At 48.6% G+C, this 27,189-nt stretch overlaps 1 protein-coding gene across 6 annotated transcripts in view; it reads right to left on the bottom strand.

Annotated features, from left to right (window-relative positions):
* Window positions 1-12,291: 12,291 nt before the first annotated feature.
* The window catches only part of camkva (CaM kinase-like vesicle-associated a), a 175,461-nt gene continuing 160,563 nt past the window's right edge, over window positions 12,292-27,189 (bottom strand). For 4 of the 6 annotated variants that reach the window (XM_072472924.1, XM_072472925.1, XM_072472927.1 and 1 more), the window contains exons 9-11: window positions 22,639-22,717; window positions 21,098-21,194; window positions 12,292-14,802 (exon numbers count right to left, since the gene is read on the bottom strand). In XM_072472924.1, coding sequence (XP_072329025.1) covers window positions 14,536-14,802; window positions 21,098-21,194; window positions 22,639-22,717 — 443 coding nt within the window. In that variant the 3' untranslated portion in view covers window positions 12,292-14,535. The remainder of the gene's footprint in view (window positions 14,803-21,097; window positions 21,195-22,638; window positions 22,718-27,189) is intronic. The other 2 variants (XM_072472928.1, XM_072472930.1) reach the window with 1 other exon arrangement.

Genomic DNA, 27,189 nt, shown 5'->3' with positions numbered 1-27,189 from the left:
ATTTGTCAATGCCGTAGACTGGTTTAGCACAGTGGGCTAAACAGCTGGCTTGTAATGCAGAACAATGCCAGCAGCGCGGGTTCAATTCCCGTACCGGCCTCCCCGAACAGGCGCCGGAATGTAGCAACTAGGGTCTTTTCACAGTAACTTCATTGAAGCCTACTTGTGACAATAAGCGATTATTATTATGTTCTGGAATCCCTTTCTAACCCTTTCCATCTCTCTACGTCGTCTGTTAAAACCTGCCTCTTCGACCAAGTCTTTGACCATCCTTCCTGATATCTCCTGCTGTGGCCCGATGACAAAAGCATTCTTTGCTGACACCATTGTCATGTCTTGGGATGATTTGCTGTGTTAAAGATAAATGCAAGTTGGTGTCGGTGTTCTAAGCTGCAGCTCTACCCTGCAGTTGCTGCCTGGCTTCAAACAGACCCATATTCTGACCATGGCCTCAATTCTACAGGCAACGTTCATGAAAGATGCACCAGTTTTTTTTTGTGGCGGACTTGTGCTTCACTCTGAGGATGCCAAAAGCTGGAAAATGAAAATGGAGTTTTGAGTGTTCTTCACATCAGAATTCCAATTTCAGAAATGTTTGGGAATTATAACTTTCTACGTAACATATGAGCATCTTTGCAGTATACATCAGAGAAATGCTGCATTATAACTACACTGAAAAGATTAAAAATATAGTGACTCGTAACCATGCCAACCACTGAATCATCATCACTCTTGGGTATTAGTTTTTTTTTTAGTTGCTATGGACAGGTTGTTTCTAAGGCTAGATTTCAGCGTATACGTCACATTTTGTTGGATAATATATGAATAATTCATCTCTGCTATTTCTACAAAAACATGTCGATTTATTGTGCTCTTCATGTAATAAAATGCCCTAAAGCACTTCATGGCAATGAGAATAAGTATTTGGAGGTCAAGCACCAATAGGAGGAAGATCAGGAATACTGACCAATATAAAGTGACTTGCTTTTAGGAATGACATTATAAGTAGGAGAAAGTTAACCAAGGGAGAGTTGTCTTGGTACGGTGCCCAACCCTAGCTGGCCTATACCTGGAGGTTTCACCATGCGATTTCCTGCCTCCAGCTGCTCCATACAGTTAATGAGTCATTTATTTCCCCATCTCCAACAATTGTGCAGCTGGTTAACAAAATCATTCAAAGAAAACCAAATGCTACATTGATATCTCCTCCACAGATTCCTGAAGACGCCAAGGCAATCCTAGAGGGTCAGCAAACCTTGGGTTTGGGCAGGTTCTGCGTTGTGTTCATTTGTTCTGTGCTTTATAATGTGAATATGTTCACAATTGATGCTCACTGTGCTTGATTGGTTGTGCCTGGGTGTGGAGTCAGAGAAAAATAGAGAAACTGCAGACAAAGCTGGAAGCCAACGCTGACACGTGGAGTAGGTATTTTAAAACACTGTAAATAAAACCAGTCACACATTATTAGGATCCCGGATGAGAACCCAACTATTTTCAATTTGTAAAACTCAGGAAATATTACTGCACCACAGGAGTGATAACATTGACCAATAGGTATGTTGTATGTTGAAACAAACTTTAATTGAATCACACAATTAATCACATTAGCAACAAAGAAATAGCTTTACAGTTAACAGTTACAACAGTTCTTAAGTAAAAGAAGAAACTTTAACTTACTCCCTCAACCTGCCACTATATTCCAGTTAAGCCAGTATATATTAAATACCACTCAGGAATAAAGTTAACAACTAGGGTTTTACTATCTTTTCTCTTTGCAGAATGTTTGGAGAGAGAACCTTTATAGACCAAACTGAAACACCTCTGTTCAGTTAGAGTTCTAGCAGCTACTAACTCTTCAGACTGACCTGGCTCCTCCCATTAACTACATAACCTGTACCCAAAGCACAAGGCATTCTTTTGTCTCTTCATACAAGATGTCCCTTGATTCGTTTAGCCATGACCAAACACAATACCCCTCAGAAATTATCTATTATAATAGGGGTCCTCCAAACCTAAACAATATTCCATTCGCTAGCTATCTGTAAACAAACAATAATAATCTTAATAATCTTTATTAGTGTCACAAGTGAGCTTACATTAACAGTGCAATGGAGTTACTGTGAAAATCCCTTTGTCGCCACACTCTGACGCTTGTTTGGGTACACTGAGGGAGAATTCAGAATGCCCAATTCACCTAACAAAATGGTAAATCTATTCGCAAAACACTTCACCTCCAAATGAATGATTACATCACTTTTACGACACCTTAATCACCGCTCTAGCAATCATACTGTCTGTGTACATCTTAACCTAGGTTTTAATAACATTACTACAACGAATATAAAATATAAATCAATAAAATATAATTTCTCACATTCATCACAACACATAGAAACTAGTGTCATCGCTGCATAGATCCCTGATATAAAATATGCAGCAGTCAGCTGGGAAGATAGCTGAAGGCCCTCTGGCCTCAGGTGGAATGGGTAGGTTTTGTACGTAGTGAAGCATTTGTGTTGGTTCAAATTCCTTTCATTTTCCCCCCATCCCTACCAGCAGAAATGTGAAAGGGCCGAGGTATTAGAACAGAATAAAGCAGCTACTGCTCCACGATAGAAAATTCTGCCCTTTTCCTCTTTCTGATGGTTAGACAAGTACCGCAGACCTTCGTTTTGTTAGTGACAGAATTCTTTTCACAGAATTCTGTCACTTCTGCGACATTCTAAACTTTGTTCTAAAGAAATGGAAAAATCTCTTTTCAAATGGACACTGGCCTCTCACAGGTTGCCCTTCCCACTGCTGTGCCACGTTTCATTCCTTGACCAGGAGAGCAGGCAGCCTTCTCTCAGGATGGCTTCAGCGGATAAGCGCTCTCACCTCGGATTGAGAAGGTTGTGGGTTCAGTTGCCACTCCAGCAGTTGAATGTAACCCTCGTGTCTCCTTGGTGGATGTAAAAGATTCCATGGCGCTACTTTGAAGTAGAGCAGGGGAGTCAAATCCCAGTGACCTGGCCAACATTTTCCCCTCAATCAACGTCATAAATAAGATTATCTGCTCACTATCACAATGCTGCTTTTGGAAGTTTGCTGAAGACAAATTGGCCATTATATTTCCCACAGTAACTACTTCATTGCCTGTAAGGTGCTTTGCGATGTCTAGTGGTGGTGAGAAGCACTGTATAAATGCAAATCTTACTTTCCTTTCTGCCATTATAGTGGGGAAGACCCAGGAAACATACCCACAGCCCATTTAAATTCAGGATATTGTGTGATTGGTGCAGATTTGGGGACCCCAATCTCCGACTTTGTTACTTTGTTCGTTTTTACCCTTACAACCAAAAGCTGCTGATCTGGGCATGGTCTTTTGGAGACGTAATGGAGTGAATAAAAGGGAAAATCTGGCCCACCTCCCCCGCCGGAAGGAGTCTCCTTTTTCTTTCACAATCATGGCCCTGCCCCTAAACAAGGTCCCCTCCCCATTACTGTTCATAATTCGTCCTGTACAGATGCCTCCTGCTTTTACAATCATGCCTCGCCAATATTTAAGCATCTACACCTTTCACATTCATACATTGATCTACATTCAAATATAAAGTGTCAAAACCAGCGTCACCTTTTTGCTGCACAGGAGGGGGATGATTAGAGCATCTTGCAATATGGTGGCACAGCAGGATTTGCTTCACTGCAGTTAGTTGTTTGACAAGCTTGCTGGAGCATGAGTCGTGATATTGTCATAGCTCCCTGAGGCACGATCAATTTGGCTGGAGGCGAAGTTGAATTCAAACTGAGGCTTTATTAGTATCTGAAGTGTGGCCTCCCACAGCAGCCGACGAAATGGCTGCTAGATGAAGGCCACGCATATTTATAACCCGGCTCCTGGGCGGAGCTAGTATGTAGGGGCCCAGGTGAACCTGTAGTGCAGGTTCTACCGTACAACCCTTAATATAGGAACACAGTGGTTTACCACATTCACCCCCTGTTAAAATTGAGTCTGGCAGGGGTGGTGGATAACTATATACAATTCTCAATCTTTACTATTTACAGAACAGTGAAAAACAAATGTCTCTGGTCATCCTGTGGGCCGGTCAGAGGTTCAGCCGGTCCGGCGCCTTGATCGTCCTCTGGGATCGACGAAGCGGAGCCGGCGATGTTGGTGCTGTCGTGGTCGAAGTTGACTCTGGGAGCGTGCCCAAATCCTCTTCATCAACGGGGGTGGGCAGGGGGAGGACGGATGGTCCTGGGGGGTGATGGGGGCGGTGGGGGAGGGGAGGGTGGCGCCGGGGGCGACGGGGGTGGTGTGGGGGCGGAACCTGCTGGTGCCAGGTCCCTGAGGGAGACGGTATCCTGGAGGCCATCGGGGAACGCCACGTAGGCGTACTGTGGGTTTGCATGGAGCAGGTGCACCCTTTCCACCAACGGGTCCGCCTTGTGGAGCACATGTTTGCGGAGAAGCACGGTTCCCGGAGCTGTGAGCCAAGTTGGGAGTGATACCTTGGATGTGGACTTCCTGGGGAAGGCAAAAAGACATTCATGCGGTGTCCTGTTCGTAGCAGTGCAGAGTAATGAGCGAATGGAATGTAGTGCATCAGGGAGGACCTCTTGCCAGCGGGAGGCCGGGAGATTTCTGGACCGTAGGGCCAGCTGGACAGCCCTCCATACCGTCCCATTCTCCCTTTTTACCTGTCCGTTTCCCCGGGGGTTGTAGCTCATCGTTCTGCTGGAGGCGATACCCTTGCTGAGCAGGAACTGACGTAGCTCATCACTCATGAATGAGGATCCCCTGTCACTGTGGATGTAGGTGGGGAAGCCGAACAGAGTGAAGATAGAATTAAGGGCTTTAATGACAGTGGCAGACGTCATGTCGTGGAATGGGATGGCGAAGGGAAAACAGGAGTATTCATCGATCACACTGAGGAAATACGTGTGTCGGTCGGAGGAGGGGAGGGGGCCTTTGAAATCCACGCTGAGGCGTTCAAAGGGGCGGGAGGTCTTCACCAGGTGCGCGCGGTCCGACCGGTAGAAGTGCAGTTTGCACTCCGCACAGACCTGGCAGTCCTTGGTGATCGTCCTTACTTCCTCGACGGAGTAGGGCAAATTTTGTGCCTTAATGAAGTGGTACAACCGAGTGACCCTTTCCACCACCTGCGTGACAAAGGCTGTCGTGCAGTGTCCGGAGTCGGTCTACCTGTGCGCTGGCACATGTACCCCGGGATAGGGTGTCTGGGGGCTCGTTGAGTTTGCCAGGGCGATACTTAATATCGTAGTTTATAGGTGGAGAGCTTGATTCTCCACCGCAAGAATTTGTCATTTTTGATCTTGCCCCGCTGCGTGTTGTTGAACATGAAGGCTACCAACCACTGGTCAGTGAGGAGAGTGAATCTCCTGCCGGCCAGGTAATGCCTCCAATGTCGCACAGCCTCAACGATAGCCTGGGCCTCCTTTTCGACGGATGAGTGCCGAATTTCGGAGGCATGGAGGGTGCGGGAAAATAATACAGCACGGGCCTGCCTGTCTGGTTGAGGGTGGCGGCAAGGGCGACGTCCGATGCGTCATTTTCTACTTGGAAAGGAAGTGTTTCGTCTACAGCGTGCATTGTGGCCTTGGCAATATCAGCTCTGATCCGGGCGAAGGCCTGTTGGGCCTCTGCAGTCAGGGGAAATGAGTGGACTGTATGAGTGGGCGGGCCTTGTCCGCATAGTTTGGGAGCCACTGAGCGTAATACGAGAAGAACCCCAGGCAGCGTTTGAGGGCCTTGGGGCAGTGGAGATGGGGGAGCTCCATGAGGGGGCGCATGCGGTCGGGATCGGGCCCCAGAACTCTGTTCTGGACCACGTAGCCGAGATTGGCTAAGCGGTTTGTACGGAACACACACTTCTCCTTGTTATACGTGAGGTTGAGGAGAGTGGCGGTGCGGAGAAATTTAGCGAGGTTGGCGTCGTGGTCCTGCTGATCATGGCCGCAGATGGTCACATTGTCTAGGTACGGAAACGTGGCCTGCAAGCCGTACTGGTCGACCATTCGGTCCATCTCCATTTGGAAGACCGAAACCCCATTGGTGACGCCGAAGGGGACCCTAAGGAAGTGATATAGCCGGCCGTCTGCCTCGAAGGCGGTGTATGGCCCGTCCGATTTACGGATGGGGAGCTGGTGGTAAGCGGATTTCAGGTCCACCGTTGAGAAGACCCGGTACTGTGCAATCTGGTTAACCATGTCAGATATGCGTGGGAGGGGGTACGCGTCGAGCTGCGTGTACCTGTTGATGGTCTGGCTGTAGTCCACGACCATTCAATTTTTCTCCCCCAGACTTAACCACTACCACTTGAGCTCTCCAGGGGCTGTTGCTGGCCTCGATGACTCCCTCCTGAAGCAACCGCTGGTCCCCTGACCTGATGAAGGCCTTATCCTGGGTGCTGTACCGTCTGCTCCTGGTGGCGACGGGTTTGCAATCTGGAGTTAGATTGGCAAAGAGGGAAGGAGGATCGACCTTTAGGGTCGCGAGGCCGCACACAGTGAGGGGTGGTAAGGGTCCGCCGAATTTAAGGGTCAGGCTCTGGAGGTTGCACTGAAAATCCAGGCCAAGGATAAGTGCAGCGCAGAGGTTAGGGAGGACGTAGAGGCGAAAACCGTGGAACTCTACGCCTTGAACTGTGAGCGTGACCGTGCTACGCGATGTGATCCGGAGGCCAAGGAGATACTTTGATTGGTAGGGTGTACCTTAAGGGAGCAGCGCCTTACCGGATATACAAAGCTCTCGGTGCTCCCGGAGTCCAGTGGGCAGGAGGTCACATGGCCGTTGACTTTCACGCTGGTGGATGCGTTAGTCAGAGTGTGTGGTCTGGACTGGTCGATTACCATGGATGCGAGTCGTGGGTGATCGTCGGGTAGTGAGGCGGCCGCTGCGTCGGGGTCCTGAAATGCCGTTGGTCTCCGTGTGCTGCGGGGTGGACACGATGACAGCGCCCGGAGGTTCCTGGGGGTCACAAAATGGCGGCGCCCATGGAACGCACGCTGTTGGGGTGAAGCAAGATGGCGGCGCCCATGAAACGCACGTGTTGTGCGGGGGAGAAGATGGCGGCACCCATTGCTCGCACATGGCCTGGGGAGGAGGGGAAGATAGTGCCGCCCATTGTCCGTGACCGGGGGGGGGGGGGGGCGACCGCTGCCGCTGAGCGGGCCTGGCCCACCGCTGCATAGTGGCCCTTCTTCCCGCAGGCCTTACAAAGGGCAGCACGGGCCGGGCAGCGTTGGCGGGGGTGTCTTTGTTGGCCGCAAAAATAGCATCGGGGCCCCCCCGGAGATCACCGGCTGGCGCGTAGCGCAGGCGTATTGGGTGGGTAGCGCCCCCACTGGGGCGGCTGCCTGTGGGGCCCATGAAGTGTAGGAGGAGTGGGCCGCATGGTTGGGGGCGTAGGACTGTACATTGCGCAGGGCGACAGTCATGGAAAACGCTAGTGTTTTAGTCTCTGCGAGGTCGCGCGTGGCCCCTTCTAGGAGCCGCTGCCTGATAACATCGGACCCAATCCCAGTTACAAAAGCGTCCCTCATAAGGAGATCTGGGTGCTCCTTAGCTGTAACGTCCTGGCAGTCACAGTCCCGAAACAGTGGGATCACGGCCCTCCAGAAGTCCTCGATTGATTCACCAGGTAAGTTGAGTACGCGTTGCGAGCTCGTGTCTGACGAAGAACGTGTTCGTCTTCTGCTCATAACTCTCTTTGAGTCGAGTCATAGCCTCAGCGTAATTTGGCGCATCCTGGATCAGCGGGAAGAATTTAGAGTTGAGTCTGGAGTACAAGATTTGAATCTTCTGAGCCTCTGGAACAGGAGTCGGTGCCGCGTTGATATACGCTTCAAAACAAGCTAGCCAGTGCTGAAAGTCCTTTCTGGCGTCGTTTGCGTGTGGATCCAGCTGCAGTCGATCTGGTTTAATCCGGAGGTCCATCTTCTGAATCAGATACTAATAAATTGAGGCACGATCAATTTGGCTGGAGGCGAAGTTGAATTCAAACTGAGGCTTTATTAGTATCTGAAGTGTGGCCTCCCACAGCAGCTGACGAAATGGCTGCTAGATGAAGGCCACGCATATTTATAACCCGGCACCTGGGCGGAGCTAGCATGCAGGGGCCCAGGTGAACCTGTAGTGCAGGTTCCACCGTACAACCCTTAATATAGGAACACGATGGTTTACCACACTCCCTTTCCTGCGTGAGAATCTCACCTGGTGACATACATCTGAGGGCCGATAAAACTCTTCTCAGGTCAACTTCCTGGAGGAGCCCTGTGACTGTGTAATTTCTGTTCCCTCGCCTTTGCCTCCCTAATCGCCCGCTGAAGAATCCTGCTCGGCTGGCGATCAGCAGCTCCATCCAAAGCTGCAGACTGGCTGGACGAGCTGTGGGAATTGAAAATTAAATTCACCATCCAGAGTTCGGAAGAGGGCTTCCACAAGGCATGGAAGCCATTCATTAACTTGTTCCAGGATCTGTTTGTAGCCAACAGCCAATAGAGTGAGGGGGTGGAGGTGGTCCCCCACAAGGGCCACTAATGCAGCAAGGAATAAGAAGAGGGAAGAAAGAAGCGGGGGGGGGAGGGAAGGGAGTGTGAAAGGGGGGGTCGGAAACAGCCGGGCCAGACGGCGGGGGGGGAGGCCGTGAACAAAAGTGCAGTGAAAGGCCCCGATGGCAGGGTCAAAAGGTCCCAGGTCAGAATGGGGACAAGCACATGCCGAATTGACCCTGTACGAGAAGGGGCACCACCCTCCCTGACGGAAACGTGTAAATAAAACCGACAGATGAACTGAGCCATTGCACGGCCAAGGGAATGGGGGTGGGGGGATGGGGGGGGGGGGGGGGGGTGCGGGGGGCAGATGGAGTTCAGGTACCCCACATGTACCGCCTCCCTCTCCCATCTTCTCCATTCTTTTTGTTGGGGCCGACGCAAGTAAATAATTAAAACCCTGAAAATACGTAATGTTAAACATGATGCCAATGAAACACCTAAAGAGTTAAGGGGGAGGGGGAGTTATTCAATATGGAAGGGAGAGGCTACTCATCTATGATATGTAAATAATGTAAATTTGTAAACTTTGTAAAAAAATTGCAAAAATCGCAATAAAAATATATTTTTTTAAAACATTGACATCTTCAATTCCCTACACACCAGTCCTTTTACTGTTAATAATATTGCAGCTCTACTACCAAGTACAATCTTCGTCAAAGCAGAGCTCCGGCTTTCATCTGCGTGTTGCTTGGATGTTATTGTAGAGTTCCCAACAGCAAATGATAAAGAAAACCAGGTATTAGGGTTAAAAACAACTTTACACACGAACAGCAAAATTCCATTTTGTAAACTAACTCATTTCAGCCTGGATAACTGCAACTTTGAGACAGCACTTCCTTCTGTTCAGGAACATCTCAAAATTCTCCTGCTCAAATTGATGGGTGATTAAGCTAAGGCCACCCTTTATATAGATGAACAGAACAACTGGAGTTGGATGTTTCTTGCATTCGGGGAGTTACATTCTGCTGTCAGCCACAGATCAGGAGTAAAGCACCCTCTTGTATCTCTGAGTCAAGAGGTTTATAGGTGCAAATCCCACCCCAGAGAATTAAGCACATATGTTGCATTTTTGGAAGTGCTGTCTTCGGGACAAGGTGTTATATTGTTGGCCCTCTCAGGTGAATGCGAAAGATTCAACGGCAGTATTCTGAAGAGGAGTAGGGTAATCTCACTCCACTATTGGCGTCCGCGCCTTCAGCTGCCGAGGCCCTGGAGTTCCCTCTTCCCCTTTTTCTTCCTATAAATTTAGAGTCCCCAATTCTTTTTTTTTCAATTAAGGAGCAATTTAGCGTGGTCAATCCACCTAACCTGCACATCTTTGGGTTGTGGGAGTGAGACCCACGAAGACACGGGGAGAATGTGGAAACTCCACACGGACCCGGGGCTGGGATCGAACCCGGGTCCTCGGTGCCGTGAGGTCCCTCTTTTCCAATAATGGGCTGGATTCTCCTCCGTCGGGGTGCTCATTTTTGCCGGCAGCCCGGGGGGTTTCCCGACAGCGTGGGGCTGCCCCACAATGGAAAACCCCTTTGAATTGCCGGCAAAATGGAGCATCCCGCCGGCGTGCTGAACCAGAAATCTGGCCCGGCGGGACGGAGAATCCAGCCCAATGTTTCATACTGAAACGAAACTCGCTTATTGTCACAAGTAGGCTTCAAATGAGGTTACTGTGAAAAGCCCCTAGTCACCACATTCCGGCGCCCGTTCGGGGTGGCTGGTATGGGAATTGAACCGTGCTGCTGGCCTGCCTTGGTCTGCGTTAAAAGCCAGCGATTTAGCCCAGTGTGCTAAACCAGCCCCTTCAGTCCTAACATTTTAAGTGGTTCGGTGACATTGTTTGATAGCGCTCCTGTGAAGTGCTTTGGGAAATTTAACTAGATTAAAGGAACTATGTGAATGTTGTCATTGTTCACGGTGTCCTGGCCACTATTTATCTCTCAAGCAACATCATGGTAACGCTGCTGCGTTTGGAAGCTTACTGTGGGCAAATTGCCAGATTTCCTACATCTCAACAGCGACTACATTCCAAAATACTTCTTCGTCTTTCACACACTTTGGGATGTCCTGCAGTTGTGAAAGACTTTATGTAAATACAAGTCTTCTTATCTGAGGAACGATGCTCCTGCTATCGAGGGAGTGCGGGGAAGGTTTATCAGACTAATTCCTGGGATTGCGGGACTGGCGTACGAGGAGAAATTGTGTTGGTTAGGATTATATTCCCTCGAATTTAGAAGAATGAGGGGGAATCTCATAGAAGCCTATAAAATTCTAACAGGACCAGACAGGGTAGATTAAGGAAGGGTGTCCCCATTGGTGGAGGATTCCTGAACCAGGGGTCACAGTTTGAGGGAATGAGGAGAGGTCTCTTCACCCAGAAAGTGGTGAGCCTATTTCAAGCGGTTATTGGATTGGCACATGGAGCACACCAGAATGACAGGGAGTGGGATAGCTTGATCTTGGTTTTGGACAAGGCTTGGCACAACATCGAGGGCCAAAGGGCCTGTTCTGTGCTGCACTGTTCTATGTTCTATGGAATTCGCTATCAGAGGAAGCAGTTGAGGCCAAAACATTGCATGTTTTCAAGAGGAGTTAGATAGAGCTCTTGAGGCTAAAGGGACCAAAGGATATGGTGGGAAAGTGGGAACAGGTTACTGAGTTGGATGATCAGCCATTATCATATTGAATGGAGGAGCAGGCTCGGAGGGCCGAATGGTCTCATTCTGCTTCTATTTTCTATGTTTCTAACTTTTCTCAAGCAGAGGGAAATGCAGTGGCAGGCTTATCAGACCCAAAGGAACATCAGTCACTTCAGCTGATGTGCAGTTGCAATGAAGGGAGTTGACACTTCCTTCCCATCCCAACTACACATAAAGACTTAGGTGAGATAAAATAAAGCAGCGGATCCCTTTTTGCAAATAAAGTTGTTTTTAAAAGAAGAAATGGTTGTGGGAGTGGGACTATGCAGAGTAGGAAACTTTTCAGCTCATTCGGTGGTCTCCCCTGGGCTAAAAATCGCAGTCAGAATGACATTAAGAGTGCAACAATTAGCACTCTGAGCCAGAGAGGAGGGGAAGGGTGTTTGCCAGGTTTCCCACTGATGATCACAATCCATATGAGTGCCTCTAGAGATGATGGATAAGGACTGTATTGGGTTCAACATTCATACATTCTATAACTAAATTGTCTGCTGACCCTCACTACAGGACTCACACATGAAGAATGGCTACAAGAAGATAGCCAGCTCCTTAAGGAACTGAGCCTTGCCTATGAGTTGGTACCTTTAGGAAGAGGAACAGAGAGTGGAATAAGTTGCACATATAATTTTGAGTGGGGGAACAGTGGCATTATTCCACATTTTATGCTAAACAATGTGGTCCCATGCAAAATGATACATGCCTCCCCAAACATTTTCAGGACCTATTATCTCCAAAGGTGGTTGCACTCTTTAGCCCACTAAATATCTCCACAGAAGCTGAAGGCAATAATGGTGATTATTGTTTTTTTTTGCATCAGCTGATTGTAAATGTGAAAGTTGCCCCACTTGCATTTTTCCTAGCCTCTCACGAGCGTCAAACTCACAAAAGTCATTCTGAACAAGGTTCTAGATAGACGGAGGCAAGGAGAAGGGAAGAGAGCATGGTGGAGGGAGGAAAGAGGGAAGGAGAGAGAGAGAAATAAGGAAACTGCATTTGTGCATTAGTGTGTGTGCCTGAAATCCAGATGGGGAAGAAAAGACAAGTTTTAAAGTTTTATTTATTTTCTTAAGAGTCAAAATACCTTTTCTTCAAACTTAGAGTTGCACAAATTACTGGTTTAAACTTTAACCATTTCCTATCCGTCTTTTTAAATTGACTTGAATTATTTTACAGGTTACAACACAAGAAATTACACCATGTTAACCCCACCGTGTTAGTGTGACAAAAGGTAAGCGTGAAAACTACGAGCATGCAACTACATGTACATGTTACAAGTTGCCCACATGCAACAGCCTTGCTCTGTGCATCCTATTTTCTTCACAGCGCAGAAGACTCTGCACATTTCTGCCACTGATATTTTAATCTCCTGAACAAATATATTTCCAAATACATACACATTGTTACAAATGTAGCCTTTTTTTTAGAACTATTTAAACTTTTTTTTGTTGTTTGCAAGTTTCCGCAGTTTGTCAGCTGGCTATATACATTAGTTCAAACGGCTTCTAGTTTGCTTGCATGTGATGCATCTGTGCCAGGGCCTCAACAGGCTGGCGGTCTTTAAAATATTCCTAAACAAGCTGTCTAGAATGTAGACACAAAAGAAACGATTTGCTGAAAATAATGCTTTACCATTTCTAGCCTATAAAGTTAACACTATGAAGCACCGAATGCCCTTTCTGTGTTCCTCCCCGCTCACCCCAAAGCTTTCAAAGTACATACATTTTCTATCACAGAACCTCTGCCAAACAATATTCTCTGTAAAATCTATAATGCTCTGTAAATCTGTGGCTCTGAGAGATACTTGGGATCACAGAACGCCTATAACGTAAAGAATTATCTGTGTTAATATAAGATTATGTTACGGCTGTGTTACACAGCAAACCCCAAACACTGGCCACGATTGGGGGAAACTGACTAGATAATTGAGGGCTCCAGAATTTTTGTCTTAAGCGCTTGGCACAGCAATCCATTGAGCACTGAAATGAAGTATACTACAATCAACAAAATAAATGTGCAGTTCATTTCACTGGGAAAGGAGATGGATTGCAAATACGATCAACTCTGCAATGCATTGTTCTTTATTCGTTCATGGGATGTGGGCCTCGCTGGCTGGGCCAGCATTTGTTGACCATTCCGGAGGGCATTTAAGAGTCAACCACATTGCTGTCGGTCTGGAGTCACGTGTAGGCCAGACCAGGTAAGGACGACAGATTTCCTTCCCTGAAGGACATTAGTGAACCAGGTGGTATTTTACAACAATCGACAATGGTTTCATAGTCGTCTTAGACATTTTAATTCCAGATTTTCATTGAATTCAAATTCCACCACCTGCCCTGGTGGGATTCGAACTCTTGCACCCAGAGAATGACCCTGGGTGTCTGGATTATCAGTCCAGTGGCCCCAATTGTGTAAGTGTGAATGCTGCTGGCGAAAGGAACTGAAGCTTTTGTTGTATAACGAGGGGTTTAGATTCCAGAGGCCCTTCAGAACTGTGGGAATTAAGGCCCCGTTGTTTTTATTTTGGGCGGAAGGGTTCATAGCTTCGCTGAGTGGATCCTCACTGGGCTGAAAAATATGGTGGGGCGGGGCTTTTAGCTGCAATGCTGGCTGAGCGAATCGTCGGTTTAAACCGGGGAGATTGGGAAATGGTGATCAAGCCCACCCATTCAATTCGCTAGAAGATGGCACTGTGGGGAGGAGGAGGAAGGGTTGAGGAAGCTCCTCATCAGAAGCACAACCTCGGAAACTCGGCCCTAAGGTGCAAAGGCTGCAAAGCAGCTCCATTCAAAACAGTCTGATGTTAAACTGTTCCAAAAAGGTGTAACCCGTGGCAGCTTCAGAGGTGGGGTTTGAAAAGTTGCATTGAGGAGAAAAAAACGTGCGACTTGTGGTTTTAAGGAAAAAAGCAGCGGCTGAAGTAGTTTTTGCATTAAAAAATAAATAATAGATCATGTGCGTACTGTGTTGGCACATTGTGGGCAAAGAAGATGACTGGCAGACTAAGCTTTTGCTGCAGCACTTCCTCCCTGTTGCCCATTCGAGACTCACTTTAGCAAAGACAATACTGACACATGCCAACTTATTGCTTCAAAATTTCACAAACTTGTTAACACATGCCTTGCTGGAACTAACTGCGGCAATTATCTGAATAATACTTCAATTTGTTTTATCTTTTTTAAATGTATATGATCAGTTTGATCATGCCTAACATTTTTATAACTTTTAAAAATTTTAAACTTTTTTTTATTTTGTACAATAAGTTCTCTGGGCGAGCGATTACAGTTCAGCCGTTCTGTTCCTCCCACGCTTCAGCAGCTGGTTTGTGAGGGCTGGCTGCTTCTCCGTTACACCTGGGCGAGGCCTCGGCCGTCACGCCGACCTTCGCGGAGTTGTCCGTCTGGCTGGGAGGCGGCAGGGCGCCACTCGCCGCCTTGTTCTCGGGCTCGCCTGGGGGGGCGGGGGGCGCCGCCGCAGTCGGGGGATCGGTGGCCGTCTCGCTTTGTTCAGGCGCCCGCAGGCGTTTCATGATCGTCGTCACTCTCACCGCTTTCTGCATGACAGAAAAGTAAAAAGGGAAACATGGAAACAATAGAAAATAGAAGCGGGGGTAGGCCATTCGGCCCTTCACGCCTGTTCCACCATTCAATATGGCTGATCCTCTATCTCAACTCCCGCGCTCTCCCCCATGCCTCCTTGACACCTCTAGAGTCTACAGATTTGTCCATTTCCTTCGTAAATATATTCAGTGACTTGGCCTCCACAGCCTTTTGTGGTAGAGAATTTCACAGTTCACCACCCTCTGCGACTATCCTCTCACGGAGCACTGTCTCATGCTTACATGGGCTTCCATATGCATTGCATTCCCACCTCGGCCTTGAGTAAGATTACTCGGGGGCATGGAGAGCACTGCTAATTAATTGATGATAGGGTATCCGTACTCTGTATTGGAGTATGTTGGACTGCTTTATTTTTATTTTTATTTTTTAAAAATATTTTTATCCTCCTCCTTTTTCACATTTTCTCCCGCATTTACACCCATCACCAATAAACAATAATCAGCAAGATATGTCAATCCCCATAATGACAACGATCCCATCCTCCCACCAACCCCCAAACATCAGCCCGCATGTTTACATAAGCAAATGACAAAAAGGAACCCAGAGTCACCCTTAATATACACAGCCCCCCTCCCCCCTCACCGCCCCCCCCCCCAACTAATGTTCTATGTTATCCAGTTCTTGAAAGTGCATAATAAATAGTGCCCATGACTTGTAGAACCCCTCCGAACATCCCCTCAGTTCGAACTTAACTTTCTCAAGGGTCAAGTATTCCAACAGGTCCCCCCGCCACGCCAGGGCACTGGGTGGAGAGGCTGCTCTCCATCCCAGCAGGATCCGCCTTCGGGCGATCAACGAGGCGAAGGCTATGATATCTACCTCCGCTCCCGTTTCCAACCCTGGCTGGTCCGACACCCCGAATATGGCCTCCTGGGGACCCGGGTCCAGTTTCACACGCACCACCTTGGAAATTACCCGAACACCTCCTTCCAGTACTCCCCTAGCTTTGGACAGGACCAAAACATATGAACGTGATTAGCGGGGGCCCACGTGATTAGTGGGCCCAGGACGGCTTTATTTTTCTAATTCACTTTCTCTCTTCAAACAATAATAGCAATGCAGAACCAAATCCTTAATTTGAGACTGCTGGTTTAGCACAGTGGGCTAAACAGCTGGCTTGTAATGCAGAACAATGCCAGCAGCACAGGTTCAATTCCCGTACCGGCCTCCCCGAACAGGCGCCAGAATGTGGCGACTAGGGGCTTTTCACAGTAACTTCATTGAAGCCTACTTGTGACAATAAGCGATTATTATTAATGGACCCAGCACGTGTGCTCAGGTACACCACACATCAAGATGGCAGTATCAGCATCGCTTACAAAGTCTCACCCACATTCCTCATAGTAATATAAAAACAGAAAATGCTGGATAAAGTCACAGTGCATCACAGATACCTGAAAGTGACATCGGGATAACAACTGGGAGGAGGCAGAATGCACTTAATTTTTCTCAATCACTTCTAACCATCCTGCTCCCTTATAAACTCTTCCTATTATTTTATTATTATAAACACAAATAACCTAATGAATATATTGCAGATTATCAGAGTCATGGGTGAGTGAATTTCACATCTTCCAACAGTTCCTTTATCGGAGGAAACATCTTTCCCTTACGCACCCCATGCTCAGCAAAAAGTTGCTTCAACTCATTGGGATGACCATAAGATCATTAGGCGTAGGAGCAGAAGTAGGGGCGGCACAATGGCACAACGGTTAGCACTGCTGCCTCAGGGCGCCAGGGACCCGGGTTCAATCCGCCACCCGGGTGGACTGTGTGTGTGGACTTTGCACATTTTTCCCGTGTTTGTGTGGGTTTCCTCCGGATGCTCCGGTTTCCTTCCAGAGTCCAAAGGTGTGCAGATTAGGTGGATTGGCCACGCTAAATTGCCCCTAGGTGGGGTTTCGGGGATAGGGTAGGGGATTGGGACTAGAATGGGTGCTCTTTCAGAGGGTCGGTGCAGACTTGATGGGCTGAAGGGGCCTCTTTCTGCACTGTAGGCCTATGATTCTAGGCCATGTGACCCATCAAATTTGTTCCACCGTTCAATGAAATCATGACTGATCTGATTCCGTTACTCTGATGAGCACAGGTCCAACCTACTCAAGCTCTCCTCGTAAAAAATCCCTCCATATCCGGGATCAACCCAGTGAACCTTCTCCGGAATGCCTCCAATGCTAGTATAGAACAAAGAACAAAGAAAAGTACAGCACAGGAACAGGCCCTTCGGCCCTCCAAGCCCGTGCCGACCATGTAGCTCGTCGAAACTAAAATCTTCTACCTTTCCTGGGTCCGTATCCCTCTATTCCCATCCTATTCATGTATTTGTCAAGATGCCCCTTAAACGTCACTATCGTCCCTGCTTCCACCACCCCCTTTGGCAGCGAGTTCCAGGCACCCACTACCCTCTGTGTAAAAAACTTGCCTCGTACATCTGCTCTAAACCTTGCCCCTCGCACCTTAAACCTATGCCCCCTGGGAAGAAGTCTCTGACTATCCACTCTGTCTATGCCCCTCATAATTTTGTAGACCTCGATCAGGTCGCCCCTCAACCTCCGTCATTCCAGTGAGAACAAACCGAGTTTATTCAACCGCTCCTCATAGCTAATGCCCTCCATACCAGGCAACATCCTGGTAAATCTCTTCTGCACCCTCTCTAAAGCCTCCACATCCTTCTGGTAGTGTGGCGACCAGAATTGAACACTATACTCCAAGTGTGGCCTAACTAAGATTCTATACAGCTGCAACATGACTTGCCAATTCTTATACTCAATGCCCCAGCCAATGAAGGCAAGCATGCCGTATGCCTTCTTGACTACCTTCTCCACCTGTGCTGCCCACCTGTATAAGGGGATCACAGTAGTGTTAATGTAAGCCTACTTGTGACACTAATAAAGATTATTGTTATTATTCCAAGTGCGACCTAACTAGCAGGACTTCCCTACTTTTGTACTCCATTCCCTTTGACATAAAGTTCAACATTCCATTTGCTTTCCCTATTACCTGCTGAACTTGCATGCTAGTGTTTTGTGATTTATGCACGAGGACCTCCAAAGCTTTCTGCAGCTTTTCTCTATTTAAATAATATGGATTTAATGTTCCCAAAATGACTCCCACCCACCGGCTGGAGAACTGGTGAGAGACCTGTGTCACCAAATTAACTGGCAAATGTTCGGTCTTTCCTGGGATTTAGGACCCCAGCAGTGTAAATCCCGCCTGCTGAGAGCTGCCAGCCAGTCACAGTTCTCTATTGCCAGCAGCATCACCATGAGCGCTGGCTCCGCTGCTCCAGGGACTCTACCAGGGATTGTCACTGGATCCCTTGGCTCAGGTGTGTGAGGCTGGGTAGGGGTGGGGGGAGAGGCAAGGGCAGGGCTTTCAGCGTCTCCTTTTTTCCAGATGTCAGGTCCCTCGATTGGGCATAGAGTGCCTGACAACAAGGGACCCCATCCCCAGTAGGTATCTAGTAACTCAATAGGGTTTTCTGGGCGGCCTTCGATAGGAATGAGAAAACCGTGTGACCCCTGTTTTATCCCTAATCCACCACTCTGTGAGCTCAGGGAAAAAGGTGTCAATTGGCTGATTAATGACACCCTGCTGTGAATGGGCAGGTTTTGCACAGGGGCCTTCCACATTCTCTCCTCTGATTTAATTGCGTGAGGTTTCCCTGCTCAGAGAGACTGACACATGGCCTCTCCTCTGATTATGTGAGCCCGGCCATTATGATTTTTTGTTCGTCCATGGGATGTGGGTGTCACTAGCCAGGCCAGCATTTATTGCCCATCCTTGAGGGTATTCAAGAGTCAACCACATAGCTGTGGATCTGGAGTCGCGTGTAGGCCAGACCAGGTAAGACAGCAAATTTCCTTCCCTCAAGGACATTAGTGAACCTTTTTAAGACAATCGACAATGGTTTCATGGTCGTCATTAGACTTTTGATTCCGGGGCGGGATTCTCCCCTACCCGGCGGGGCGGGGGCTCCCAGCGGGATGGAGTGGCGTGACCCACTCTGGCGTCGGGCCACCCCAAAAGGTACGGATTTCTCCGCACCTTTAGGGGCCAAGCCCTCACCTATAGGGGCTAGGCCCGCGCCGCAGTGGTTGCCGTCGCGCTGGCTGGCGTGGAAGGCCTTTGGCGCCACGCCAGCCAGGGCCGAAGGGACTCCGCCAGCCGGGCCACCGTGAGGGCATCCCCCGGGGCCAGATAGCCCCCCCCCCCCAGGACCCCAGAGCCTGCTCGCGCCGCCTGGTCCCGCTGGTAAGGGAGGTGGCTTAATTCACGCCGGCGGGTACGGCATAGCAGCAGCAGGACTTCGGCCCATTGCGGGCCGGAGAATCGCCGGCGGGGGGGGGGGCACCGACTGGCGCGGCGCAGTTCCCGCCCCCGCCGTATCTCTGGTGCCGAAGAATCCGGCGGGGGGGTCGGAGAATCCCGCCCCAGATTTTTATTGAATTCAAATTTCACCAACTGCCTTAGTGGGATTCGAACCCAGCAGGAGTAGGAACCCACAGTATAGGCTCATCACCACAACCCACCAGCCTATCCATACAGTGTAAGCCTGATCTCAATTGAGCCGTTGTTAGAGGCGAGTTGGACGTAGGGCATTTCTCTGGAGGGAGAGTATTTCCTGGTGGTTCATTTGTAGGGAAACATTGGCAAGCAGCTGAGAGAGAACATGAAACATAAAAAGAGAAAATTCTAAAATTGCAACATGATGTAGGGATAATATTTCAATATACTGACAGGAGTAGATATTTGGTTGACTTGGGAATGGGACGTTAGGCTGCACTGCAATGGAACCGACATCACATTGTTTGGAGCCCTGTTCTTTCTGAGTCAGAAGGTTGTGGATTCAAGTCCCTATCCATGGAACCCAAGCTGGGGCTCCAGTGCAGTACGGCATTGTTGCGATGCCAGACCTTCGGAAAAAGCTCTGCAACTGAGGTCTGATTCCAGTGCTTTATTTCAAAACAAGCAGCTACTCACTCCTTTGGTAATATCACCCCAAGAAAGCAATGAGATGAATGACCAATTAAATAGCTATTCTTGGGTGTAGGTGAAGGGTCAGTATTGGCAGGAATACCAGGAGAGTTATCTGCTCTTCTACCATGGGATTTTCAACACCCATCAATCAATCCTTTAGGTTTAAGGTTATGGTTAAATTCCTGGATTAGTAATCCAGAACGCTGGGCTAATGATCTGTGAACATGTGTTTGAATCCTACCATGGAATTCAAATTAAGTTAATTAAATAAACCTAGAATTAAAAACAAAACTAACTTCAGTATTGGTCATGAAACTAATAATAATAATCTTTATCAGTGTCACAAGTAGGCTTACATTAACACTGCAATGAAGTTACTGTGAAAATCCCATCGTCGCCACACTCCGGCGCCTATTCGGGTACACAGAGGGAGAATTCAGAATGTCCAATTCACCTAACAAGCACGTCTTTCGGGACTTGTGGGAGGAAACCGGAGCACCAGGAGGAAACCCACGCAGACACGGGGAGAATGTGCAGACTCCGCACAGACAGTGGCCCAAGCCGGGAATCGAACCCGGGTCCCTGGCGCTGTGAAGCAACAGTGCTAAGCATTGTGCTACCGTGCCGCCCTGATTGGATTGTTGTCCTCAGGAAGTAAATCTAACCTGGCCTGGCCTATGTCTGACTCCAGACCCAATGCAATGTTGTAGATTATTTATTACCCACTGAAAAGTCTTCAACAGGTCACTCCCTTGTATAGGGATAGCAACAGCTGTTGGCCTTTCCAGTAAGAAGTCTTACAACACCAGGTTAAAATCCAACAGGTTTCGTTCAAACACTAGCTTTCGGAGCACTGCTCCTTCCACAGGCCTTTCCAGTGACAGCGACGCCACGTGAATTAATGATAAAAAAAATCGATCTGAACCAACCTAAATGACTAAACGAGCCATAATGTCGCGCCTCATCCAAAGGATGGCAAGTCCCCTAATGCAACAGTACTCTATGAGATGAAAGCACCATGGAGCTTGTGCCCAAGATATTGTGAGTCCAGTACCATTGTTCAGTTCAAGTTTCTGGCATTGTTTGATGCACTCTCTTGCTTCTCTGCTTCTGTTGGATCAGCAAGTGACAGACAAGCCACGTTGACTGAATGCATAAAACGAGAACACGGCCGACTGCAAACACAAAAACCTGCCACCATGATGGGATCATGTAAGAAGTGGTTAAAGGCAGTAAAATGGTATTTACTTCAAGTACCTTCCATTTCGCTTTGGCAAAGTTTTTCTCAATCTGAGCACAGACGCCATCCTTGATGTTCTTGTCTGAAGCCGCATTTCCAGAAATCCTGGGTAGGAAAAATAAGTCAGGATTTGAGTAACGCTGAAAAAAAAAAGACACATGTAGAAGATTCTTGGCTTGCACTCATCAGGACATTCGCAGGAATTCCAAATGTAAAGGGAACACCAATTTATACTTCATGAGAAGGGAGTGCTGATTGGTTGGCAAGTGGACTCTGATTAGTAGAGGCATTGCCATGAAGAATGCACCAGTTAACTGATGGCTGACAGTCAACCGCCAAGCTTTAAAAAAAATTTGAACCAAGCAGGTTGACTCTGATTAATCCTGCGGAATGAATCAGCGAATGGCTGTCCCCTATTTTGTTCGGTTGAAACAGGCACAACGTGTGCACATGCTCCTTCTGTCTGTAACAACAGGGCTCAGTGTATTATCGTACTTAGCTTCTCGTACGTGTAAGTGAGCCTGACTGATGGTCTTAAATCGGTTGTCAGCGTAAATCTTAGCACACGTGATAGGCCGTTAACTGTCAGTCATCAGCTAACTGGTGCATTCTCCATGGCAGCACCTCTGCCAATCAGAATCTACAGGCCAACCAATCAGCATTCTCTTCTCTCGAAGTCTAAATTGTTGTTCCCTTTACATTTGGTTTTCTTGTGAATTGTTCTGATGAGTCCAAGATGAAAAGCTTCAACACGTGTCTTTTATCAGCTAGAGTTCTGTATACAGTTCTCGTCGCCTCATATAGGAAGGATGTGATTACCCTGGATAGGGTGCAGAGGAGATTCACCAGGATGTTGCCAGGGTTGGAGCATTTGAGCTACGAAGAGAGGCTGGATTTACTCGGCTGTTTTCTTTAGAGAAGAGAAGGCTGAGGGGACACCTGATTGAGGTGTTTAAGATTATGAGGGGTTTGGACAGGTTGAAGAGTCAATAATGAGGGGACATAGTTTTAAGGTGAGGGGCAGAAGGTTGAGAGGGGATTTGAGGAAAAAATCTTTTACCCAGAGGGTGGTGAAATTTTGAAAGCACAGCCTGGGAGGGTAGTGGAGGCGGAAACCGCCCACCCTTTAAAAAGCATGTGGATGAACACTTGAAATGTCACAACATTCAAGGCTATGGGCCAAGTGCTGGAAAGTGGGATCAGTGTAGATTTAGTGTGGTTTTGTCGGTGCCGATCAATGGGCCGAAGGGCCTCTTGTGTAATGTACGACCCTAAGATTCTATGACTCAAGTCAGAGTTCTTAAAAACAAGTGAGAACATTTTGACATATTCAAAATAAAAACACAAAAATCCTGGAAATACTCCACAGGTCAGGCTGCACCCAGGGAGAGGAACGATTAATGTTTCAGGTTGAAATGACCTTTCAGCGGGTTATTTTGGTCTGAATCGTGAACTCTGGATGTCTTCAGGACTCTTTTTTGTTTTTATTTCAGATTTCCAGCATCCGCAGTATTTTGTTCCCATTAATCCCATCTCAATTCTCGCTTACCATTCATGGTTGATGGCTTCTTGAGCTGTTATCCTTGTGTCCTGGTCAACCTCCATCAAGCGACTCACCAGATCCTTTGCTAGTTAGAAATACAACGGTTTTGCTTATGTTACCATTTTTTATCAGCCAAACCTGACTTCCTGTGGTCAAACTTAAATTCCACACTTAAAATGGAACCGGTCGGAATAAAGTCGGGAAAACTGCGCGGGGCCGGAAGGTCTGACTTCCCAATCTTGTTAATGAGATTGAAATTTATTTGAATACATTTAAATCAGCTTCTCGCCCTCTCTGGGAAAGATCTGCGGCTCATGCCAGCGGGAAGGGCCCGGGAAGATCGCAAGCTGTTGTGCGCCTGACATGAGTCCCCTTTTGGGCCTTGTGTCGAATTTTCCCAACAGCGGGCTTTGCGCCGGCGCAGCGTGGCCGGAAAACCCGCCCCTTTATTACATTTCTAACTTTTCCCAGTTCAGATGAAAGGTCTGAAATATTGGGCGGGATTTGCCGAGTGACAGGCCTGCCGCGTGTTTTCCGGTGACAGAGGCGGCTCGCCAGCGGGACTTTCCAGTTTTGCCGTTGCCAACGGGACTTTCTGTTGAATGCACTCCTCGTCGGCAGGAAACCCAAGGCGGGGGTGCTCTTCGGTGGGACCGGAATATCCCGCCGGCGTGACAGCGGGTGAATTCCGCCCATTTATTCTGTGTCTCTCTCCACAGAACTGCCAGACCTTAATTAGGTTTGTGCACCATGGCCCAATTATCCATCGCCTTTGAACCCACTTCATTGAGGATTGCACTTTGACGTTGCTTTTCAGCAACCACTGGGGACTGGAATTAATGAAATAGCTCCTGGTTAATTTCACTAATGTGAAGCTTATTGACTATTTGTAGGATTGATCATGTCGAGTTAATGAACCTCAGATGAATAACGTGAAGAACGAGGATTGTGTTCGAAAAAAACTCTGCTGCCTCGGAAAAATGTCTCAAAGATTCCCACAAGGTGTTTGGCCTTCCTCTTTGCGGGTGAGGAAAAATGGGTCTTTGGATCCACTCCCATTCCATCGCCCTAACGTTGCTGGTGGTGTACGCTTATGCATGTAACCAGAGTTCCCACATGCTTCCGCTGAAGTTGCAGCAGCAAAATGGGAGATGTTACTGCTACTTTAAAAAAATTATTCATTCATGGGTTGTGGGTGTCGCTTGAACTGCCCTTAAACTGAGTGGCTTGCTGGGCCATTAGTTAACCACGTTGCTATGGATCTGGAGGAGACCAGACTGGCAGATTTCTTTCCCGAAAGGACTTTCGGAAACCAGAGGGTTTTTTACAATAACGGCTCCACGGCCATCATTCGACTTTGAATTCAAATTTCAGAATCTGTCACTGTGCCGTCCAGCTCCCCGGAGCACTGGCTTGGGTCTCAGGATTAGTAATCCACTGACGATAGGACTACGCCACCACCTCCCTCCAGGAGGCCTGCTGTCAATGTATGGCATGCCCGCCTGTCTCACTCCATCCTCACACATCCATCCAGCTCATCGGCAACCACTCCGTGGGGCCCGTCTTCCAACTGCGCCCAGTTCAACCCTTCTTTCTGCTGTCCTCCACTTTGCCCTCCAAAAGAGACCCATCTCTTCAGATCTGATCAGTCACAAAATATTGACATTTTCTTTCTGGATATCACTTTTTATGAGTTCTTTTAGGTTCTCACAATTTCAAGCACCTCTTCATCTGTCTTATGGTCTGTATGTGGAATTTTAAGCAAAGGTCATAGCATTCATATTTTAAAGGCCTCTATGTTCTTCCATGGTTCTTTACTTAGAAACGCAGACAATAGGAGCAGGAGTAGGTCGTTCAGTCCTATGAGCCATCTCCCCCATTCATTGTGATTGTGGTTGATTCTCTATCTCAACTCCATACTCCCTGCACTCCCCCCATACCCCTTGACACCTTTAGAGTTTATAAATCTATCTATTTCCTTCTTAAATATATTTCCATGTTGACTTTGTCTATTTCTGTTCTTTTCTGCCTTGTTATCAAATCCTTTTATAATGGGCTCCAGAATCCTCCCTTCTACTGATGATAGGCTAACCGGCCTGTAATTTCCTGTTTTCTCCCTCCTTTGTTAAATAGCGGGGGTTACATTTGCCACCCTCCAACCTGCTGGAACTGTCCCAGAATCTACAGAATTTTGAAAGGTGTTAGACATCCCATCCACTATTTCCATGGTCACTTCCTTGTCTGGCATACAGACAAGTTGACATTCCATAAGAAAATTATGAGTAAAGCATTCCTTCCGTGTTTTTCCATTAGAGGGGGCTGGAAGCGAAGTTTTGGTGATAGAATGTTTTTGTCTGATGAACTTTGAAATTACACAGAAGGCAATGGCTCTGACTGGACTCAGAACCAAGACACTGCTTTTGGGAAGAAAATGATCAGTTTATCAATGGAAAAGTGCAGATGAAAGGCAACTTATTGGGCAGAATTGGAGTATGAAGCCAATGGATAGGTTAAATTTGGGAATGCTCCGCATCTTTGGGGGCCGAGCCCCAACATTGAGGGGCTAGGCCGACGCCGGAGGGATTTCCGCCCCGCCAGCTGGCGGAAAAGGCGTTTGTTGCCCCGCCAGCTGGTGCGGAAATGCGGCGCATGCACGGGAGGGTCAGCGGCCGCCGACAGTTTCCCGCGCATGCGCAGTGGGGAGAGTCTCTTCTGCCTCCACCATGGTGGAGGCCGTGGCGGAGGCGGAAGGGAAAGAGTGCCCCCACGGCACAGGCCTGCCCGCGGATTGGTGGGCCCCCGTTGCGGGCCAGGCCACCGTGGCGGCACCCCCCGGGGTCAGATTGGCCCGCGCCCCCCCCAGGACCCCGGAGTCCGCCCACGCCGCCTGGTCCCGCCGGTAAATACCAGCTTTGATTTACGCCGGCGGGACAAGTAATTTCTGGGCTGGACTTCGGCCCATTCGGGCCGGAGAATTGAGCGGGGGGTCCCGCCAACCGGCGCAGCCCGATTCCCGCCCCCGCCCAATCTCCGGTACCGGAGACTTCGGCGGGGGCGGGATTCACGGCGGTCAACGGCCATTCGCCGACCCGGCGGGGGGTCGGAGAATGACGCCCCAGTTTCTTGGGAAACCCGATACAGGGTAGTAGCAGGAAGGATGTTCCCGATGGTGGGGGAGTCCAGAACTATCTGAAGATATGGGGTAGACCGTTTAGGACTGAGATGAGGAGAAATTTCTTCACCCAGAGAGTTGAGGCCAAAACATTGTGGGCGGGATTGTCTGATCCTGAGGCTAAGTGTTGACGCCGACGTAAACACCGTCGCGTTTCTCGACGGCGTCAACATGCCCTCAGGAGCAGCGATTCTGCCCCCTACAGGGGGCCAGCACGGCACTGGAGCGACCCACGCCGCTCCAGCTGCCGATCCTGGTGGCAGATGGGCGCCGCGGGTCTGCGCATGCACAGTGGGACCAGCGGCAATGCGCGCATGTGCAGTGGCTCCCTTCTCCGCGCCGGTAGGGCTACAGAGGCCAGCGCGGAACAAAAGAGGCCCCCAGCCCGAGAGGCCGGCCCGCTGATCGGTAGGCCCCGATTGCGGGCCAGGCCACAGCGGACGCCCCCCTCGGGGTCAGACCCCCTTCCCTGCCCACCAGGCCGCCCCCGGATGCATCCACGCCGAGGTCCTGCCAGGTAAGACCAGATGTGAATGGCACCGGCGGGTCTCGGGTTTTTTTGCGTGGCCGCTCGGCCCATCCCGGGCCGAGAATCGCCGGGAGGCCCGGCACCACGTTGACCGTGCCGGCGCAAAAGGGGCCGATTCTCCGCTCGCCGGAGAATCGGCGGACCGGTGTCGGGGCTGCATTGCGTGGTTCGCGTCCGTCCCGGCGATTCTCCGGCCCGGCCTGGGCTGAGAGAATCCCGCCCTGTATGTTTTTAAGAAGGGGTTAGATATAACTCTTGGGGCGAGAGGGACAAAAGGATATAGGGGGAAGGCAGGAACAGGCCTCGAGTAGGATGATCAACCATGATCATAATGAATGGTGGAGCAGGCTGGAAGGGCCGAATTTCCTACTCCCGCTCCTATTTTCTATGTTTCTATGAAACTGAGTAGGTAACTTATTCTTCAATAATCGCCAAATAAGTCACTCATACTTCCTATAGCTACCATCTGTAAAGGCAATCCTTGATACAATATGCTGACTGCTGCCCACTGATATCATTTTCTTTGGTGTGAAGAGCTCTTAAACCCATGGAAAACACAAATGCATAGGAATGAGTTACAAAGGTCTTTTTAATCCTTAAATGCCACTCCCCAGCATAACCCATTACACTAATTATCAGGCAGAATCAGATTAACTGAATCTTACTGTTTATAAACTGGGCTGTCATTTCTATCTGTAAAAGTCCTCACTAACCATAGGCTGCTTTCCCCTTTGAGGGTGTTGTAGTCACCACTGATGTATATTTTGTATATATAGGATGTTGATATAGGTGCTTTACGGTAAGGCCCCTGTACTACAGGTACGGGGGTAGATCCCTGCCTGCTGGCTCCGCCCAG

Source organism: Scyliorhinus torazame, chromosome 13 (genome assembly GCF_047496885.1).
Source record: "Scyliorhinus torazame isolate Kashiwa2021f chromosome 13, sScyTor2.1, whole genome shotgun sequence".
Classification (NCBI taxonomy): Eukaryota; Metazoa; Chordata; class Chondrichthyes; order Carcharhiniformes; family Scyliorhinidae; genus Scyliorhinus; species Scyliorhinus torazame.
This window is presented reverse-complemented; position numbering and strand designations above follow the sequence as displayed.